At 39.9% G+C, this 22,144-nt stretch overlaps 3 protein-coding genes across 8 annotated transcripts in view; 1 reads left to right on the top strand and 2 right to left on the bottom strand.

Annotated features, from left to right (window-relative positions):
• LOC111862452 overlaps positions 1-7,418 on the bottom strand; it is a 120,502-nt gene extending 113,084 nt beyond the window's left edge. Inside the window, exon 1 of one of the 6 annotated variants that reach the window (XM_033750670.1) lies at positions 7,062-7,418. In XM_033750670.1, coding sequence (XP_033606561.1) covers positions 7,062-7,247 — 186 coding nt within the window. In that variant the 5' untranslated portion in view covers positions 7,248-7,418. Of the gene's footprint in view, positions 1-1,264; positions 1,466-5,522; positions 5,696-7,061 lie in introns of those variants that run through there. The other 5 variants (XM_023847858.2, XM_023847862.2, XM_023847861.2 and 2 more) reach the window with 5 other exon arrangements.
• On the top strand, positions 6,210-8,741 carry LOC111862454 (probable NADH dehydrogenase [ubiquinone] 1 alpha subcomplex subunit 12). Its single transcript, XM_023847864.2, has 4 exons — positions 6,210-6,361; positions 6,447-6,529; positions 6,655-6,770; positions 8,464-8,741. Exons 1-4 carry the CDS (start codon positions 6,267-6,269, stop codon positions 8,596-8,598), a joined length of 429 nt encoding a protein of 142 aa, XP_023703632.1. The 5' UTR covers positions 6,210-6,266; the 3' UTR covers positions 8,599-8,741.
• A 1,705-nt stretch (positions 8,742-10,446) lies between these two features.
• On the bottom strand, positions 10,447-22,117 carry LOC111862507 (cytosolic Fe-S cluster assembly factor nubp1). The gene is made up of 8 exons (XM_023847980.2): positions 22,010-22,117; positions 20,942-21,046; positions 17,799-17,935; positions 17,074-17,175; positions 15,691-15,781; positions 12,960-13,225; positions 12,527-12,713; positions 10,447-10,593 (listed from the first exon to the last, which is right to left on the bottom strand). The coding sequence occupies exons 1-8, from the start codon at positions 22,038-22,040 to the stop codon at positions 10,556-10,558; spliced, it is 957 nt and encodes a 318-aa protein (XP_023703748.1). The 5' UTR covers positions 22,041-22,117; the 3' UTR covers positions 10,447-10,555.
• Between the last annotated feature and the right edge of the window lie 27 nt (positions 22,118-22,144).

Below are 22,144 nucleotides of genomic sequence, written 5' to 3'. Positions count from 1 at the left end.
ACAATGATGGCCGGTGACGTTCCCTCTCCGACACTGGACCATCATTATTACACTGGTTATAAAGTATATGAATTGTTTTGAATGAAGGCGCCCAACGGATTTGAAAATGGGCACGAAACCGCATCTGTGTGACCACACNGAGGCGATACGTTCCTCCGAAACGTCGGTTAACACCACATATACATGGTGCCAAATCCAAGAAGACTGTTTTCTTCACAATACTTCTTGTTTCAGTAGAGAACAACTATGTTTTTATGCATTGTTCTACATAAAGCCGACTTTTGTCAGCCATCTTATGTAAATTGGTGCATGAGCAGGAATAAGAACGTTACTAAATATCGTTCATTGCATGGCTGAATAATTAATACTAAATAAATACTGGATCATTTCGTGAGCCACCCTGTATCTGAAAAACAAATGCCTATGACATTAATATCCACTGAAGAACAGTGTTATGGAAACTTTGAACACATATGTCTCCTCCAATCAGGTTAACATTCAATTTAAGCAGTCTTATTTTCAGCCATTCTATGGCCCGTTCGAGGTTCACGGAGAGATGACTATGAAGATTACCAACTACTTTCTGGAAAGTGCCGCAGTGTACTCTGGTGAATCGTTACCAACGTTATGACGGAACCTGCTGCTTCTATCTTCAGGGAGAGTAAACGCCTCTACCATGAAGATGGAGGAAGCAGGTTCCTCTGAAACGACATGTACCAGAAGATGGTATTCTTCAAATCTAAATACACGTACGAGTCTGGCTCACGAGTCCGGCTCGGCGAGGAGCCAGGCTCGGATTAATTTCACCACACACGGACGAGTTTGGCTCATTGGAACCCGAGCCGAGTCGGATTCGCGAGCCAGACTCGTACGTGTATGGGCCCCCTTATGGCCAATTTCTCACATGCACGCTTAATGCATTTTTTCATGTCCATTGAGTGTACGACCTATGGAATACCGGTTTGTAAACGACACGATTTTTTTCATCAGTTTCTTAGATGAGATTCCCATCCGCGCGTGCAGACATATATTTCGCCACCAGCTTGATGGTTTATTACTTAGTTTATTCTTCGATCCTGAAGATAGGAGCAATACATTCCTCCGAAACATAGGTGGATTTCTACCCAACAAGGCGGCGTTACATTCCAAAAGTTTGTACTATACACACACATCAAGTTTGGTTAAAAAAATACGAGGAGGTTCTCCCTTCTGAGATCGTGGTCTTGTGGGATGTAATACCATACAGTGTGTCGGTCCTACTTACCAAACTACACGGTGTAACATCTTAACATTCACGGAAGCTCAATTATGTTCTGATTAACTTCTGATAACAAACACATATATTCCACATACCCTCAAATCACATCACCAGATACACTAGCCCTAGGTTTGAACCTGGCCATTCTCAGTTGAATGAGGACGATGAGGACCATACTCCGCGAGCGTTACCCCCCTCGTTAAGCAGTTCTGCTGCAACTACTGCCCCCACTACTACCTGACATACCCCTCCTCAGGCGTAACCTTGGGACCAGGTCTAGGAACACGGCCTGTAGGCCTGTAAACGAATGGTCAGGTTCACATTCTGGCCATAAGCAGGAAAAATGTGTTTACAGGGGTGCAATGCATACGTTGTCATAAAATTAATTATATTAATACAAAGCTTCTATAAACAGTAAGCCCTCGGTAATCCGGTTACAGTTAATCCGGATCGAAATATGAAAAATTCTGTTCACAGTTGAAGACATATGTTTTAGAAGACACATGGGATTTAGAAAAAAGGAGGATTAGAACAAGCGGGCTTTCAGACTGTGTTCAGAGCAGCTGGAGAGAGTGAAACCACGCTAGAAAATATCCAAGATTGGCTTGAGCTGGATGATGGAGACCCTCTGACAATGGAAGAAATTCTTGCAGTGATATTTTTATATATTTAGTTTCATCAGCACTGTCTGTATTATTACATTTTTCATTTATTTGTTTTCTAATTTCTTTTGTCTTTTGGGTTATCTTTTGCTTAATCATCGGTTAATCAAAATGACCTCCCCCAAATAAACCCAGTTTAACGAGAATTTGCTGCATTTAAGTTTGTGTGTCTCGTTAGGTCTACTGCTTATCGTGTGATCATCAAATGAGAGCTGACTATTGTACAAATATGGAGTCTACCCAAATACGTTAATACTATATCTGTGGGAGGTCAAATTTTGTGTGGTGATTGTAAAACAATGAGTACGCCCATGATTCAATGCGTGACAATCAGCAACAGCATGAAGGAAGAGGAGGAGGAGGTGCAAAAGAAAATTATCAGCTCAAGATTTGTCAACAACAATACAGTTACATCACAAGGTCAAGGGTCAGGATTCACTTTTTAATTGCTACTCTGCCGCACCTCCATCAGACCAGCTGTAACAGACTCTTCACGGCTGGTTTATACAGGGTCCGGCAGGGTGGTGTGATGGTTTTCAGAAAACTAGTACACACTTATTTTTTGACGAATAGCAAATTTTAATGTTTTTTAAAGAGTACGTGTATAATGCCATTTAAGATGCTGTAACAAAAAATAAGAAAATTTAAATTCATTTTCTGAAAACAACATCATGCAAATGGCGGCCGTTATCGTCAAAGCATTGTTGCAGACAAGCGGAAAGGTTGTCCATAGTTCTTTGAAGCATAGCAAGTGGAATCGCTCGAATTTCTCGGGTGATATCATCTGAAGGGTCTCAAGAGGGCGCGGTTTTCGATGTAAACCTTAGCTTTCAGGTAGCCCCATAAAATGTAATCGCAAGCCGAAAGATTTGGGGATCGATGGGGCCACTCCACATCCCCACGCTTTGAAATGAGGTGCCCAGGAAAATGTTCTCTCAATAAGGCCATTGGTTCCCTTGAGGTATGGTAAGTAGCCCCATCTTGTTGAAACCAAACTGTAGTGAGGTCGATGCGACGTCTTCGCAATCGAGGCAGTAAGAACTCGCGCAGGCCGCGCAATAGCTCAAGCGGTTAGTCGCTGGCTTCCCATCGCGGCGGTCAGGGTTCGATCCCGGGTCTGGTCAAGTGGGATTTGTGGTGGACAAAGTGGCGCTAGGGCAGGTTTTCTCCGAGTACTTCGGTCCCCCTGCCAATCTTCAATCCACCAATTGCTCCACAATCACCCTCACCTATCATCTGGGGCTGGTACAATAGGCCAGAAGTGGCCGCAGTACAAGGGACTTAGTCCCACCCCACTAGCAAAAAAAAAAAATAGAACTTGCGCAACATTGTCACGTAACGTTGTGAGTTTACTGTTACAGTGCGTCCGCCTTCCATGAAAAAGTAAGGCCCAATTTCGCCGAATCGGGCCATTCCGCACCACACAGTGACTCGCTCGCAATGTAGGGGTCTTTGATGGACTTCTTGGGGATTGTTTGCCGACCAATACCGGAAATTTTGTCTATTGACGCTTCCTGTCAAGTGCAAATGCGCCTAATCACTCATGATGAGAACAGTGTCATATATATGATTCTCTGAAAATAAATGTTGATATTAGTTCATAGGAATGTTTTAAAGCAACCTTTCTAAACGAAGTTTTAGATCTCTTCAGATTGTGGTCTCGTGGAAATTTATAACGTACATTCTTGTAAGTATTCGCCCACACCGTGTCATATTGCACTAGATGGGAATCTGGAGAGAGTAGAACGCCGATTATCCTAATTAATCAGTGACAAAGGTGGTTCAGATAATCGAAAATTGAATTAAATTCTTAGCCATGAAAAGCTACTATTATAATGCACTGTACGATTATAATAATAAAAGGTAAAAACCCTTTAAAACATGAAACATAAAAAATTAATGCAATTATTAATTAACATTTTCAAAAATTTATTTTAAAAAGTCCAAGAATTATATTTGTCTAGTAGACGCAATCTTTCTTTGCTGTGATTCGTTTAATTGGAAATTCGTATAATCGGCTTTCTACTGTACTCACAGCCATGAAAACGTTAAAACTTGTGTATATTTTACATGGTTTTCAGAGAAATAAATAATTAATGAGGAAGGAAATGAGGCAAACAAAGCAACATAATTGGTTAACAGAGTCCCTTATTCTCCTTGATGTTCATTCATTGCATATAAATCTACTGATGACAAAGCCAGAACTAATTATATAACATGAGGCTGCTCCACAGGTAAACTCGCAATATATTAATACGAAAAAACAAGAAACCGTAGTTCGAAGGTCCGTTACTCAAGAGCGAATGTGAAAATGACGACTCACGCTCGTCATGCTCGTCATTATGCCAGCTATGACGCAACGCATTCAGATCCGAAGCGTTCACGTGGTTTCCAGTTCACGCTATCTGGCTCTATATTGATCTTACTCTCCCTTTCCGATGAATGCCAAGACAGTACTTTGAATAGGTCATGATAATATTTTGCAAAGTCCTTTCGAATTATTTACGGTGGTACATAATCAGCCCATTTAACCCCTGAACACTGCAGTATAATTTGGTGCAGTCAAATTTATAAACAAGGACACAAGAAACCGAAGGCAAAACAGTATAATACACCACAACCAATTCATCCTTCCTAGTTTGTGGTACGTAGTTCTATCATGTCGTTCGAAAATTAATGACCATGTTACTGATTCAGTGTTATCGAATGATTTGTCGCTCTGCAGTAAACTTGAGAAAACATTCCTTGCAAGCAATTCGCCATAAATACCTGGCGATTACATTCTTATCTAAGTTCTGTAACTAGACTCCAAACATTCAAAAAGTTCTCTGTGATAGTGATCGATTCCTGGATTCTTATGAACTACAGACGTTACGTAACCTCAATGCCATACATGGCGTGTTAAAAAAAAACTCCGATAAATCGTTCATTCATAATCGAATTTCATGTATACTCCATAGCTGTGCTTTACAATTGAGTCTTCTCGCAACCTTCACATAGTGTCGGTTGAAAAGAAAGTAAAAGACATCTTTGAATTCAGCGCAATTTTATGTACTACAGCTCTGAACGTACCGAAGTTATAACAACGCCGCAATCAACTACTAATTCTTTTATTTCAAACGACACTAGCTAATGAAAAATACACAGCAATTTAATAACAAATTGTCTTGTCTACTCTGACATGGGACTGGACTGCCTTGAACAAAGCATTCTTCCACCAACAATTATATAATTCTAATTACAACAATTTTCACTGTTGCTATGTCTAACTATCAAACATTTTGGATATTACTTCAGTTATATCGTTAAGTGTTACAGAAGACACCTCATGGCAGTGGTGGCATGACCATAATCGGGTGAGGAGAACACTGTTAAATAACAAATGATAGTCAAACTTTACGATAAAAAATATGGGTATAATCAATCTCTGGCATTAAAAATCTGAAAAGGAAAACGAATACAGGAGTTACTTCTGTCAGGTGTGTCTTAATGAATACGTAATACAGTGGATAATAAATACATATATTTCCTTCCTGTTTATCTGCATAAGAAAGTAAAATAAATTGGTTTGTTTCTAATTTAGTACGGTATAATAAACTAACCTGTTAAAACAACTACGAAATGAGGGTAGTCCTTAAAACACAGCTGAATGACACAGATGCACTCAATGATTACGTATTTCTTCTACTTCCATACATATTTTTAGTGGGTTTGGTGTTACTTAAAATATCTAGTATTAGTAAATTTTATCATTAACTACTGCCACCACCACACGTTCATCTAAACCGCGTTTTAACCAAAAGACTACTGTCAAATCTTTAGTATAAGTTTCATCTTCTACCGCATTGCGGCGCTATTTCTGTCCATGTTGCAGGATAGCCAATATATGAGTCCTATGCTGAGAGACAGATTTAAAATACAAATATTACACAAAATAAGTATCATTGAACTTATGAAGACAGTCACGAATAGCTGTAAGAATATATATGTTAATTTTATATATACTGTCTGTATGTAATTTATAATGTCTTCGCAGAACATTGGTGCCCATGTGAGCCCTGGAGGCCATGAAATACGATATGTTTCAGTGGCGAGAAAGTTTGATGTTCGTACTCATGCGATATATTTATTAACGACAGTTGATATGGATACTATTCAGTAAATATTGATATTTAAAGAAAACATACAAAATAGTAATTACGTATTGCTGTATTATGCCAACTCCATACAATAATATGCTATTTCGGTTTCTGCGATAAATTAAATTCGTGTGTTATGTTACCTGCCCTGTAATAGCCGTGATATTTACGAAGTCCAGCTGTTTGAGGTGTCCGTAAGAGTAAAATATGTCTAAATTACTTGCTTTAGATAAATTGAACACACTATTTAAAATAATTAAAACAAATGGAGGAATCACCGGGACTTTGTTTAAGCTCTTTCGGTATATTAAATAATCAGTGCCTATTTTTATAACAAAATAACAAAGCGTGAAATATGGGTACTCAAAATGTTCTTTCTGTCCTCAGGCAGGATGATGTCAAACTGGGTACCCTAGTAGGCGAGGATAAATACGGCAACAAATATTACGAAAATAACATGTACTTTTACGGTTAGTAACGATTCACTTACAGCTACGATCCCAACTGACATTTTGGAGTACTATATTGCAGATTGTAACCTGGGATCCAAGTAGTCGAGTGTTTTATTATTCCTCTGTTGATTGTTTTTTAACAGGACGAAACCGTTGGGTGGAATATGCTGATAAAGTATATTTTGACTATGATGGAAGCCAAGTTCCAGCAGAGTGGTTTGGGTGGCTTCATTATAAGACAGACTTACCACCCCATAAGGTAACATAAAATGTCAAGTAATGTATGTATTCTGAAAGGTATGGGTAGTAAAAATTTTAAGAAATAATGCTGGAATAATGTTCAGCTTTTTCTTGTTTTGTGGAGTACTGTGTAGCAAAATTTTTCGGAATCTCAATGGTTGATTTGCAGTCTATATATTCTGTAAGCACAGAAAAGTAAAATACTAGCAATAAGCTGTGTAGGAATGCATTCCATTTTACCATTCTTCTGTCTGAATAGGACAGGAAGTTGATTAGTGAATGTGTGACTAGAAATCTTTCATCTACTTACTACGTGCCTCCATGTAACAGCAGTGTATATCAAAAGCTGCATGTTGTTTTCTCCATAATTAACCAGGCTGGGAAATAAAACACATAATATGTGTTCACAAAGGCTTGCCAATATTGACATTTCATTGGATGCTACCAACTGGACTGGACATAATAAAATGAAATGTTTTGTAATCATGATTCCCATTCATGTAAGAACTTGAGTCATATAGCAATGTAGTTCTTCCAGTCATACATATTGAACATAAGATATGTATCACATATATTAATTTGACCATAAAGGGTTAACACACTGATTATCTCACAGATAACAGGAGGAAAATATTAAAATGGATATCAAAGAAACAGTGTGTGGTGAAGAGGATTCATTTTGCTCAGGATATGGACTAGGGGGCTCTTTTGAAAGTTTTAATGAACCTTTGAGTCCCATAAAAATGTAGAACTTCTTGACAAGCTGAGTGTCTGTTAATATCTCACCAGGACACTGTTCCAGTGAGTTATACCAACAGAAACTCAGATATTTAAAGAAAAAAATATATAAATTGATTTCCATTCTTTTTCACTGTCATATTCAAAAGTTCTCGATTATATGAAATACACTTTGTAAAAAGTGTCAACTGACAAATACTTTTGTCATCCCTATCTTTTGTCAATCCTTTCCATGCTGATTTGTATTTAAAGAAAGCCCCAATACGAGCTGAGTGGTCTTGTTTCCCTCAGTGATCACCTACTCATGAAAAACATAGAGAAGTGACAGTTCGAAGTATTCATGGCATGGTAATGGTTAAATTGGAAAATCAAAACATATATATAGATTCATGATCAGTACAGAATGTGGTAAGATCTTAAAATATTTTCTGCAGAAATTTACAACTTGCAACTTTTGTTATCTTACCTGTAATTTCTATCTTCCATTCCCTTATTATTATTATTATTATTATTGGAGGGGGTGGGTTTCCCCATGCACCGCGACCAGTTGTTGATCTATTGTACGCCCCCCTTTGATATTCTACCAGTCTCCATACCCTACTGGTACTGGTGCATACTGTCAGCCCCGCTGAGCCAACGAGGTCAGCCCTTGGTACCTTGATACTTCCCCCATCTACCAGAGGCATTGGAAACTACTTGGGCGGGAAATTGTTGCCTAATTTAGCTCAGAGGTCTCCTAGAGAGACAAGGTTCTTTTACGTGCAGTAAATCTACGACATGGGACACACGGCTTAAAGTCCCTCCCAGAGGACTTGTTCCCTGAATTTTTCTGCCCTTAAAAATTCCACGACCTCCGCCAGGTTTGAACCTGCATATCTTGAGTCATGAGGTGGGAACGTTACCCCTAGACTACGGAGGCCACTTTCCATTCCCTTAATTACCTGTCTATATATCTTGCAACATTTCTGTTGTAGGATCCAAATCGACCAAAGTACCCGTGGATGATTGATCATACGGAGAATCTGTCTGGCACTGAACATGCATACATGCCATACAGCACTACAACACCTAAGATACAAGCATGGGTGCCACCAAAGCCTCAGTCATAGAGATCATTTGAAACATATAGACATTACAGTGAATTATAGATTTTCTTTGCTAGTTATAAACCGGTGTTTTTGTGTAATATAAAGGTTCTGTAAGAACTGTGAAACTGACATTGTGGAATTAGTAAATTAATTTAACCACTGAATGTCATGCAGCTCCTTTTCTGTTCACTCTGTTTTGGGTGCAATGAATACTGGTAAGGTAAGAGTAAAGATAAAGTTGTCCCTGTGCTTAACTAATTAAGCAGTGTGCCATGAAGACATATGGGGGAATGGATATATAGATCCACATTTTCTCGACCTCAGTACTAGTTGGAGGTGAGTGGTCAGCGTCATGCCCCAGGCCACTTTACCACCAAGAAGAGCCCCAAATACCTATTGGATAGGAGGCTGGGTGGGCCCCAGAGCCAGTCTGGATGACACAGAGAAGAGAAAACTCTTGCCCTTGCCAGGACTCGAACTCCGACCCCTTGGTTGTCCAGCCCACAGCAACTCGCTATACCGACTATGCTATCCTGGCTTTTAATATATAATGAATACTGGTAATCTTGGAAATTGTTTTGTGTATTAAAGTAATCCCTCCACTGATCATAGTAGCCATGCAGTCTAAGGCATGAAATGTCTTCACCTGCTCAAACGCTGGGATCGTGGGTGAATCCTGCTCAAGGCATGGATGTCTGTGTTTATTCTGTGTTTGTGTTACATGGCAGCCTTGCAAAGGACTGATCCCCCATCCAAGGGATCCTACCACCAACTGTCTTAGATCAAGAAACTGAAGTGAAACAAAGCATTTCATTGATGCCCTATGCTCCAAGTGGGGGGAGGAAGAGGGGAAGAAGATAACAACTAACCCTTCCACCAATTCGCCCATCTTCTCATTTAGCCTTATGCTTCTGTAAGAGCTACTAATTAATGTAACATAATGTACAACAGTTGCAAGACCTAGACATAGACAGGAGGAAAGTACTATACAGGATCTTAATGAAAGAGTAGATGGTGTGGACTGGATTCAGCTGGCTTAGAGTAGAGACCAGTGGAGTGAGCTTGTGAACACAGTAACGAACCTTCAGGGTGTCAGGTCTGACAGTTACACAAAATACAGGTTGTTCCACACAGGGTTTGAACATTATGTACGTTAGGAAATACACGCACATCATAATTCAGGCCTGTTTGCTGCAAAATGCATACTGGTTTTCATGTAAGTGTGTTACTGTTGCACAATTTTAAAGAATATCAAAATGTGTCAGTCAACAAATTTTAGTAAAACTTCCCAAAATCGAATTCCATGAAAGTCCTTCTGAAGCTCTCAAGCTCAAACAAACAAGACATGCTGGATATAATGGGAGCATTTTTGCATATCAAAAAGCAACGCTTATAAGAGAAACCTTTAGATTAAAAGGGAAGCACAACTAATGGTCTCAAAAATGTCAAAGAATGTTCTTTCTGTAAAACTATGAAATTCATGCAGCTGGAATTCAAAGAAGAATATGTTTAACAAGTAAATGCCTGTAACGGAATGCAGAGTTTCCATTTATTTCCTCCTCTGTCATAATTTGCAATATACAAACACAGGTTAAACTCTGTATTTTAAGGAAAATACAATTTACAATTACTGTATGCACTACAACATTTCTAGTACCTGTAAAATATCTTTACAGTAAAGTAAAAAAAAAAATAAAGGTATCCCTGTAATAGGCCGTGGAGGCCCATAGAGTTGTGACATGTCGAGGTTCCCACATTTTCTAGACAGTTGGCTCATAGATGGCAGTAAGGTTGTCAGCCTTACGCACCGGCTGCCCTTTACCCCATAGAATATTCCTAGTACTCATTTCTGTTGGAGGCTGAGTCAACCCCAGGGCCATAGTGCAGCTGGAAGGATTAGGTAAATTGAAAAATCCACCTCAAAAACTTATATACACCTTCATGATAATTTGATCTGATGGCTTCATGTTATAGTAAATCAGCTGCTTCTGGATTCTTCACATGCTTCCACAACATCTGTAACATTTATACATATAAAGTGGTCATAAATGAATACCTTTTATACACCTCTTTCATGGTCTTTCAAGGTCATAATGCAGATCGTTGTTTGTGGGCAGAGCATGTCTCTCACGTTATGGCACAACTAGCTACAGAGTTAAAAAATTTCCATCTGTTGTACATGTACAAGAGTCATGCAGCACCATAATGATTCTACTGTACAGAGATTATACGTGGTAGAGTCATTAAGTTCATGGAATGTGGTTTTATCGCATCAAATTATAAGGTATTCACATACGCTTACACAGATTCACATTGGCCTTCAAAATAGTTGCTGTTGGCCGCTGTGCAAGTCTGCCAACGTTGATATGGCTGCTGAAAACATTGCCAAAACATACTGGCAGGAAATTCCCATATGGTGTCTCTTATGGCAATGACCACCTCCTTGGATGACTGAAATCTACGACCACATAGCTCTGCTTTTGAGCGGTGAAAGAGAAAGAAATCGCATGGTGCGAGATCAGGTAAGTACGGAGGGTGTGGCAAAACGGTGACCTATTGCCTTGTCAGTTCCTCTTGGACAAGAACAGAGCGATGTGCAGGGGCGTTGTCGTGTAGCAACAGCCAATTCTTCCTATGCCAAATGTTTTGCTAGGGAATTTGCTAGTATTTGGCAGAACTTGATGTTTGCCCGTTCTTCAAACTGCCACATTTTCAATTTCCGCCACTTGCATTTAACTGCAGTTCACAATAGAAGTCGTACTTCTACTTACACTGTTTGTACACAACTGCCTCTTGCTGTGACGAGAGATGAACTGACAGGGCATCATATCATGCCTCAACCTATCCGCTGTAGTGCACTGCAATGGCATTTTGCGGCCATTCCATGAACTTATCGACTGTGGTAGTAGATATTTGTATTGCACTGTGGGTGGGAAATCTGAATTTCCAATTTATCATGTAAGAAACATCATGAAAGTACATAAATACCTGAAATATGACTAAAAGGGTAAGGCACACTGATTCTTTTTTCCATGCTGAAATGTTGCTGCTGTGCTTAAGCACAGGGCCAAAAAGGTGTAAGGGGGGACAGAGGTAAAGACCTGTGCATTCAAGACATCTGTAACAAGTGGAAGTAGTTGGTCACTTAATGATTTCTCCAGATTACCCCTGAAGAAAGATTCCTTGGTACCTACTGGACTACAAACAAAATGCAGAATGCAATCTGTATGCAGTAGCAAAGAGAAAAGTCCCTTACTCTGGCAAGAATTGAACCCCAGTTGTCCATCCTATAGCCAGTCACTTTACTAAGTTGTATGATTGAGGATCTTTTAATTCACAGGAAAAGTTCTATAGTAACTAGAGACTCATATGTGAGGTTTGAAAATGCTGTGTGTCTTAAGTATACACCAGTGTGCAATGTTCAACGCAATATTTGTATAATAAATTGACCAGTTGCAAACCTTTGGAGAAACAGCCCCATTAGTGATGACTGGGTGGACCACGTGTCAGTGATGACGGTTTTATGGGAGGAAACTATATAATGGATAGTCTTTCCTTTCCACTCCATAATCAACTTCAAAATTTAATTGGTACAAATCTTAACATGTGGCTCATAAAGAACATCATTTGACTTTCTTTCCTTTCCTTTGGTGCTACAGCCCCAATTTGGGCCTTGGCCTACCTCCACGAAACTCTCCATTTCACTTCTGTTTACTAGATCTTAAGACATTCAGTAGGACTCCTTGGGCAGGTGATCAGCTATTCACAAGGCCTCTACCTGTACAGAAACACAGAAAAACGTGCACCCACAAACACCAAACATTCATGCCTTGAGTGGGATTCAAACCCATGATCCTGGCTCCCGAACAACTGAAGACAGTGCCTGCCTTAGACCGCTTGGCTACCGGACTGGCTACCACATTTTACTAAGCTTATGAAAATATCCTACCTTTCAACAGTTTGTTGAATGCCACTGTGGTAGGAGAATCTTGTACATCAGTCAAGAAATTAGTTCCCTCATCGCAACTGCGAGCCAGTCGAGGGTCTAGCGGCAAACTACCTAAGAACGGAACTCCGAGCTCCATTGCCATTTTGCTGCCTCCACCTGTATTTGCTGGGAAAATGGCTGTTTCTGTCTGCAAGGGATAATAAGAAAGAAAAGCATAAAAAAGGAAGTTAAAAACTTCATAAACATATATACCTGAGTGATTCACTGAACCTTCAATATTTACAAGACATCATCACCACAAAACATGTAAATTATTTTTCTATGCAGTTCCAGTGAAGACAAAAATGAACCCTACAGTATGATAAGAATAAATAGGGTCCTAATTATGATCCATGTTTAGAGCACATTACCTCAATTTAATTGATTTCCGCACCTTGCATTTTGGACAGACAAAAGCTGCCATGTTCTCTACAACACCCAGCACAGGGATACTGACTTTGCGACAAAAGTCTATTTCCTTTCGCACATCCAGCAGTGCCACCTCATGAGGAGTTGTCAATATGACGGCACCAGTCAGTCCAGCATTCAGCAAGTACTGTGCTGCTGAGAGGTGTTCGTCAGATGTTCCTGGGGGTGTATCTATTACAAGGTAGTCCAGCGCACCCCAATCCACTTCACTCAGGAACTGACGGATCATGCCTACAGAAGACAATGGAAATGAAAAGCAAGTGTGATCTGTCTGAAGGGATTTCAGGTCAATTATATAGCTTATGTGAGACAAGGATGTGGGTAGGCAGTGACAAAAGAATAATAAAACCAGAAGAAAAGAGAATTGCGTTTAAGACTCTTAGCTGAATATATGTGGTCCTATATATATCTTGGAACACATCTAGCAGTGCTAATGAGTTATCATGCTGTCACTGACTAACTTCTCAATGTGATATGCCACATGTGGTCAGCCTCACATACCAAGTTCTAAGAGAAGAGTGTGTTTTTGTTACTAAAGATGACGTATAACATAGCATAAAACAGGTTTATTGCTGAAATCAATATTATCTTTTACATAGTGTCAAAACATTTAGTACAATGCTTCCCAGGGGCATATGGTAGTGTACTTAGTTGAGGCACTATGCTACAAGCCAGAAGGTCACAGGTTCAAGTCCTTAATAGTTGGATTTTTTTCAACTGACCTAATCCTTCCAGCCACTCTATGGCCCTGGGGTCGACTGAGCCTCTAACAGAAATGAGTACCAGGAGTCTTCGTGGGGAGTAAGGGGCAGCCTATGCATAAGGCTGACAACCTTACCGCCATCTGTTAGCCAATTGTCTAGATAATATGGGGCCCTCAATGTCTCACAACCCTATGGGATTCCACGGCCTGTTACCGGGACAGCTTTTATACTGCTTCCCAGAATTTCAGTTCCTTAAATTACAATACCAAAACATAAAAAGGTTAACAGATTTTGGTCAATATGCCATATGTTATTTGAATGTGACATGTTCTTACAGAAGAAACACTAGATACTATCACAGGAAATTTAAAGGTATCCCCACAAAAATCTTTATCTTGGCATACTGGTGTATCAAATTCACCCATGCAAAAAAAAAACTGCTTCATTTAAAGCCATATAAATTCAAAGTGGTACAAATACTCCACAAGGCAGACCATGTTGCGAGAGTAGTTTCATTATATGACTTCGTGAAGCAGTGCATGGTAATAAAGTAGACACATTGCAATGCATGTTTTCATACGAATGGGCATGCAAATTCTCAGACTAACAAATACAGCTTATCAGAGAATCCTACACTGATACAAGATGTGCCTTTACACAATATTAAGACTAGTGTCTGGTGTGCTATCAGGCAACAAAAATTATTGGACCTTTCCTTTCAATTCAGAAAGATACCATTTTTTTTTCTCCCCAAAATGTAACTGATAGGGAGAAAGATTTCTCAGTAAGACAGCGTAACTGCTAAAAAAGTAAATAATTCACTGATGGCCCTACACAGTATACTTCATGACAGAATGATATTCACCATTTGTACGTACGTTGTACTGAAAGTCATGAGCGACAATTTTTTGTAAAGTAACATGCTTTATTATTGACAAACCAAATACACCACCTCAATCTACAGACCTTTGTTTATTTTTCCACATAATCGCCACTTCTTTGTACACATTTCTCCCAGCGTTCTGGGAGTTTGAAAATTCCCCTTCTGTAAAATTCTGCTCCAGCCATCCGAAGACACTGACACACTGCTTTCTGAATTCAGCGTGCTTATGGAAGTGTGTGCATGGGTGCGAGCAGTGTTCGAAGATGGGTGAAACATTTTAAGATGGGAACACCAGCATCGAAGATGAGCCTCGGAGCAGTCGTCCTCGAACAGCCTCAACTGAATGCAACAAGGAAAGAGTGGATGAGATCATTCAAGATGACAGGTGTGTGACTATGGACACAATAACCCAAAAACTTGGAATAGGGCACAGTGCAGTATAGGAGATGATTGTAAGCTTGGGCTATAGGAAAGTTTGTGCTCGTTGGGTCCCGCGGTTATTGACCGAAGACCACAAAGGTCACATTGGAAGCAATTGCAAAGATGGAGTGGGAAGTTCTTCCACACCCCTCCTACAGCCCAGATCTGGCACCCTCCAACTACCATCTTTTCGGATTTGTGAAGGATCAGCTGCGTGGACGTTTCGAGACAAGGGAGGCAATTCAGAAAGCAGTGTGTCACTGTCTTCGGATGGCTGGAACAAAATTTTACAGAAGGGGAATTTTCAAACTCCCAGAACGCTGGGAGAAATGTGTACAAAGAAGTGGCGATTATGTGGAAAAATAAACAAAGGTCTGTAGATTGAGGTGGTGTATTTGGGTTGTCAATAATAAAGCATGTTACTTTACAAAAAATTGTTGCTCATGACTTTCAGTACGGCCCTCGTAGCTCATTCATTCACCTAATTTAATTCCATGCAATAATTATCTTTGTGGAAGTCTGAAAGAGAAGGTTTACCACATCAATAATTTTCAAATTAATGACAAATGGTTCAGGAGATTATACTCTACCATCAACTGGTAGTGGAACTCTGCATTAACTACAGTAATCTCACACTGTAGCGAGTCGAGACATTTTCTGTTCACACTTCATACATAATAGAAACATACCATTCTTCTTTGGTCCCCTCCAGATGATCGCATCATCTGGACTTGAGAGCAGGAATCCAATGGACATAACGGACAAGTTATCCTCTACATACTGCAAGAAACATGTGACAAGAACTGCATTTCACTGACAGAATCCAAATAAAATAGAGACATTCTGTATGAATATACTATGCACATAAAAATTCAAATGTATGATTTATGATGGTTCTTAAATGCAGAAAAAGAGAGGAAAAACATAAACATGTGAGATCAAACCTGGGACCTTCAAATCGCAAGTCCACAATGTCCCTTGGCTGCCTGGCCTAGGTAACTGTAAAGCCAACCTAGCCAACAGTCATACCAAAAGAAAAATATTTAAAGCCTATATTTTTCAATCTGAAGAGCACTGGACAGGGCACAGTCATGTCTTTTTGAGATCAGCTGAAATAACTTAGCAAGAGCATAAAGTTTTCCAGATGTATTCTTTGCAAATTTACATTTCTCTACACAGAGTCTATTTGATGTCATTTGCTGTACACATAAATTTATTTTTGACAGAGTTAATCAACAGCAGAGATACTATATTCCACAAACATCTCCTCGCATATAATATTAAATATATACCATAATTATACATACTCTTCTTTGTACTCTGTTCTATATTTACCACGTTGAGAAATATTTCAAATGAAAGTTATAATTGAAGAATGCCTTCTTCTGGGATGTGGCACCATGTAGAGCTTGTGTGTACCAACATTTACAAGGAAGGTATCGCCTCCATCTTCAGGGTAGAAAAATCTGCAAGTGAGGAACCAGTGTGAGCAGGTGGCTGCAGACTGAGCCCTCAACAATGATCCTATACTGACTTTGGCCTGCTCTCTGCTACCTGCTCACCCCTCTCCTCTCTACTGATTTCCCATGTGGCCCACTCTCCCTCCATCCCCGTTCTTATATAGCTGGGTGTTTTCAACTGGTGGCTCAGTTTGCAGCCACCTGCTCATTCTGGTTCCTTGCTCGCGGATTTTTCTACCCTGAAGATGGATACATTCATCCAAAATGTCAGTTCACACAAGATCTACATGGCACAACATCCCAGAAGATGGTATTCTTCATAGTCACTGCTGTGAAAACCTCAAATCTTATGAAAGTTATTATTCTTACTGGGACCTACACTGTGTATCTGTTCCTGAAAATTTTCACAAAATTCAAATTCAGATTTTATTAAGTTATGGTTACAGAGAAACAAATTAAAATAAAATGTACGCAGAATGATTAATTTATATCATACTTCATATCTCTGTGCACATTCAATGTCATTTCAACAAAATCTCTTTATAATTCCTAATTACAGTCACTTATCTTGCATCTTACAACAAGAATTTAAACCAGACACATCTGACTTACAACTGGAGACCATCCTGAGCCACTCTGGTGGACCTGTTCACCCAGAACCCCCATCACACGTGGAATTGAAGGCCCACAGATGTCAATATCAAGAATGGCCACCTGTACATAAACACACAAACTATAAGGAAAGGTAAAGTTGCCTAAGCGACACGCCAGAAGTGATCAGAGGGAACATGGCCACTGGCTCGATAAAAATATATAAAATGTCTTCGAGGCTGAACATCCCAATTTTCACGGACAAGGAAAGAATATCTACTGTGAGCAATTTGTTACAGAGAGTTACTGATTGTCAATTGGACTATTCCTGTCTTCAAGTAAAATAAAGGGCACCTATTCTGAGTGTCTGGCTGTTAAATATTGGTCTTTCATTTTACCTGAGTGTGGACACACAGCCAATTTCTGATCACTCTGAATATACATCTAGACAATGTGCAAGATCTGATGAAAAGTTTCCCACAGCAATACTAGGTTGTTCTGATAAACATTTATAATTCACATTCATTATCAGTTTCACTCCAGGAAAAGGGGCTTCTGGTACTCATTGGGCAAAAGGCTGGATAAGCCTGTGGACATGGTAGCAAAGAGAAAAGTCTGCCCAGGTCAGGAACTGAACTCAGTCATCCAGCCTGTAGCCAGTCACATTTATAACTCAGCCGTCACAGCTCATTAAAGTTCCAAACACTTGTCATTTATCCCTGGAACTTGACAAGAGGCGCACTCACATTTCTATCAGAATCCGCTGCAGCTAGTCCACGTGCAAGTAACGATGTGAAAGTGCTCTTCCCCACACCACCTTTCCCAGATAAGACAAGAATCTTATGTTTTACAGATTCCAGTCTCTTACGGACTAGTTCAATCCCTGTCAACAAAATGAAACAACAGTCAAGTAGGTTACATGTAAAAATGAAAATTCATTAATCCTTTAAAGCACAATGGTTACTATATGCACTACTCATTTCAACATTGAAAGCAACACACCCTGCCCACAGAGTGCATTTATGGCTTTCAAATGATTATCAGGATAAAGAGCAATTACCATATTTATCTGAATATAATCAACATGTTTTTTACCCAAATTGGTGCTCTTAAAACCACACTTAGGCTTGTATCCAACCTCTTAGAGAAAAAGGCATTACTGGATTGTCTAGATCTGGTAAAGGTACACAGATCGTGGTTATGACCAAGAAGTGAAGTGTCGGTGATGAACTGTTCAGTGGTGGTAAGACAAATGATCACTGTCACACTCAAATTCTTCTTGTAATGAAGTAAAATATTAGGTACAGTTGTCCCTGTGCTTCAATAATTAAGCAAGACAACATGAGGAAGTAAGTACAGAGGTAAAGCGGCCTCTGTAGTCTAGGGGTAACGTTCCCACCTCATGACTCAAGGTACGCGGGTTCAAACCCGGCGGAGGTCGTGCAATTTTTAAGGGTGGAAAAATTCAGGGAACAAGTCCTCCGGGAGGGACTTTGAGCCGTGGGTCCCATGTCGTAGATTTACAGCACGTAAAAGAACCTCATGTCTCTAGGAGAACTCTGAGCTAAATTTGGCCAAAAAAAAGTTTCCTGCCCAAAGTAGTTTCCAATGCCTCCGGTAGATGGGGAAGTATTAGGTACCACTGCCAGAGGAGGGGCGACCTCTCTGACAGAAAGGGACTAACTATTAGATACCACTGCCGGTAGAGGATCGGAACCTTGCTGGCAGAAAGGGGCTGATAGCGAGCACCAGTACCGGTAGGGTATGGAGACAGTAGAAATTAAAGGGGGATGCACAATGGACCAATAACTGGTCTAAGTGCATGGGGAAACCCACCCCCTCTATACTGAAGTATAGAGGAGTGGAGGTATAGATCTACTATTCTTGACCTCAGCACTAGATGGATGTGGGTGGCCAGCTTCATGCCCCTGCCACTTTACCCCTGGGGAACATTCCAGTTACCCATTCCACAGGAGGGTGGGTGGGCCCCACAGTAGGTCTGGATGTTATGGACAGGAGAAAAGCATAGCCTCTGCCAGGAATTGAATTCCGGCCATCCAACCTATTGTCCGTCACTATCCCAGCTCTTCTTATAATGATATATATCAGAAATAATGCTGAAATGTAAGTGCATTAAATATTATTTTCATTTTAAAACCATATAATTTTGGAGGTACAGCTTATATTCAGTCAAATGCAGTATTTCCTTAAACAGCATTAATCAGTTTGTTTTTATAATAGAGAGACGGGGTATTTTCCATTAAATAGGAACCAAAATTCTAAACATTTAGATAAATTACAGGCTTTGTAGCATTAAAATAATGGTATGCTGGATGCCACAATTACCAATACTTCTTTCTGTACCACTGCATTATACTTAGGGGCACATAGTAGCGTACTTGGTTGAGCCATTACACCATAAGGTGGAAGATCGCAAGATCAATTCCTGATGAGGTCACTGATTTATCAATTGACCTAATCTTTCCAGCTGCACTACAGCCCTAGGCTTAACTCAGCCTCTAACAGAAATGAGTGCCAGTAATCTTCCTGGGGGTAAAGGGCAGCCACCGCGTAAGGCTGACAACTCACCAACACCTGTGAGTCAACTGTCTAGAAAATGTGGGGTCTTCAAAGTCTTACAACCCTATGGACCTCCACAGCCTCTTACAGGGATAGCTTTACCTCAAGATATCGTTTTTACCAAATTTGCTCAATCCTTGCATATGTATTTAATTGTATTTACTTATTTTTGTGATACTTTGTTAGGACAGCACAGAGTATAGACTCCACACATCACAACTGTTCAACTTCAGTTTCTAAATCCTAAGGCAGGCAGTAGGACTGCTTGGATTGGGGATCAGCCCATCACAAGGCCATCACCTATAAAGACAGAATAAACACAAACATCCATGCCTTGAGTGGGATCTGAACTCATGATCCCAACATTCAAGTGGGTGAAGACAGTCATGTCTCAGACCTCACAGCCACTGTGATCGGCTTACTCATATACACATTACAATAAAATTAAAAAACCATTAATATGAACTGTACCGTGGACGTTGGATTTGGGGTAGGCGGTAGCGTAGTTGGTTGAGGCACTATGCTACAAGCTGGAAGGTCGCAGGTTTGAGTCCTGATGAGATGGATTTCTTCAATTAACCTAATCCTTCCAGCCGCAATATGACCCTGGGGTCAACTCAGCCCCTAACAGAAATGAGTACCAGGAATATTCTTGGAATGTTCTTAGGGGTAAAGGGCGGCCGGCGCGTAGAACTGACAACCTTATCACTATCTATGAGCCGATTGTCTACAAAATGTGGGAACCTCAACATCTCACAACCCTATGGGCCTCCACGGCCTCTTACAGGGATACCTTTGCTTTTTTTACTTAAGATAGCTTACTCTTTCTTCTCAGAATCACTAACAGCTTTCTGAGACACAGCTTTAGGATATGATGACATCTGGTTTACTTGCATAAGGTTCAGACATAATTACACTGTACCAATAAATGTCTGCATTTGTGCTTAAAAAAATATCATTCTTATATCATGGCACACCTGTATATTTATCTGATCAATCCAAATTGGTAAAAGCTTAGCTTTTGTTAGTTTACACTAATTTAATTTATCATTATGTTCAGGTCACATAAGCATAAATAAGATACTTCCAAAATAAAGCAAAGAAGCTGACACGAAGGGGGGGAATGCGTGCGCGTGTGTGCATGCACACGCATGCGCATAGGTACACACAGATACTAAGGTAAGTCATACGGTAAAGCTGCTTTCATTTTTTATAATCTTTATTGACGAACCCTGAGTAACATGGCGTGGAATTAGTACCAACTCCTACAATTTAACCAAGTAAAGTGATTTGGAAACTAAGTAACAACCTGGATCAGGTCCTCTTGCTGCACCCGATGAACATATTGATTGGTTTGGACAACCCTGACATGCCGACACTTTCCCGGCAGACTCACTCTGAGTGCCAGGGCAATCTGTAAACATATACAATCATTCTAAGCAATACTGCTCCATGATCTATACTCTTCACCTAGTATTATCTATGTTAATAGATGAAGTAGGATAAGCAGAACTAGCTGTACAGAATTAAAATGAGGGACATAAAACAGGCACTACTAGAAAAAATTACTTGAAAGTTTAAAACTGAAGACGGTAAAGAAATATTACAGTGAAACTAGAAATCAGATAATAATACTCCATGTTCCAATAACATGATGTTATATTTTATATAAAAGGAAGGGCAATCCAATATCCATGAATAAACTGAAAACTGTAACCGAAGGAAACACAAAAATCTCAGAATTTTTTACATACACGTTCACAACACACCTCACATTTTATGCTGCGGTACAAATTATAAATATTGTATCTCTGCACAAAATGTTACTGTACTGTCACAGCAACCTAATTTATTTATTTATGTGAGAGTTAGGGTTGTCACTGCAGTGACTGAAAAGTCCTACATTCTTGGATGGAATTGTACCTACTTTGGTAAAAATTAACCACTATTTTATAGGAACATGCTGCCTCTATCTTCTGGGTTGATGCATAAGCAAAGCAAGCATTCAAACTATCATTGCTGCAGCAGGACACGTCTACCAGACTACACGGGGTCACAGCCTTGCACATAGTACTCTTCCTATTTAACGTTGTCAGCAGTTCAGATTATACAATCTCGAATTATGAAGTGACTAGGTAATGACATGGAAAGGTTAGGGACGGATGCGGTCGTGGCTTCATATGATGTACTTTCCTAACATTTGCCGGGAGGGGCTGGGAAAAATAGCGACAACCCTGTCTCCGTAAAATGACAAATTAGTAAGGTTGGCTAAAACACAATTTTGCCAATTGCAATTTTGTTATATTATTCATCAAAGGGTATGAAAATAATTTACAATATCTGACAATTTTGTCAACGCAAAAAATACAAAACTTACGTTCTGGGGCATCACTAGGAACATCGGCCATTATACGCTACTTTCCTCAGCTTCCGCACGTTCCGCACCGTCCCGCACGATGATTTCCCCAGTATTACCAAAATTCACAGATTGGTACAAATAGTACAAATGCTC

This window comes from Cryptotermes secundus, unplaced genomic scaffold, assembly GCF_002891405.2.
Source record: "Cryptotermes secundus unplaced genomic scaffold, Csec_1.0 scaffold816, whole genome shotgun sequence".
Lineage (NCBI taxonomy): Eukaryota > Metazoa > Arthropoda > Insecta > Blattodea > Kalotermitidae > Cryptotermes > Cryptotermes secundus.
The sequence above is the reverse complement of the archived record's forward strand: the minus strand, read 5'-3'. Positions and strand labels throughout refer to the sequence as shown.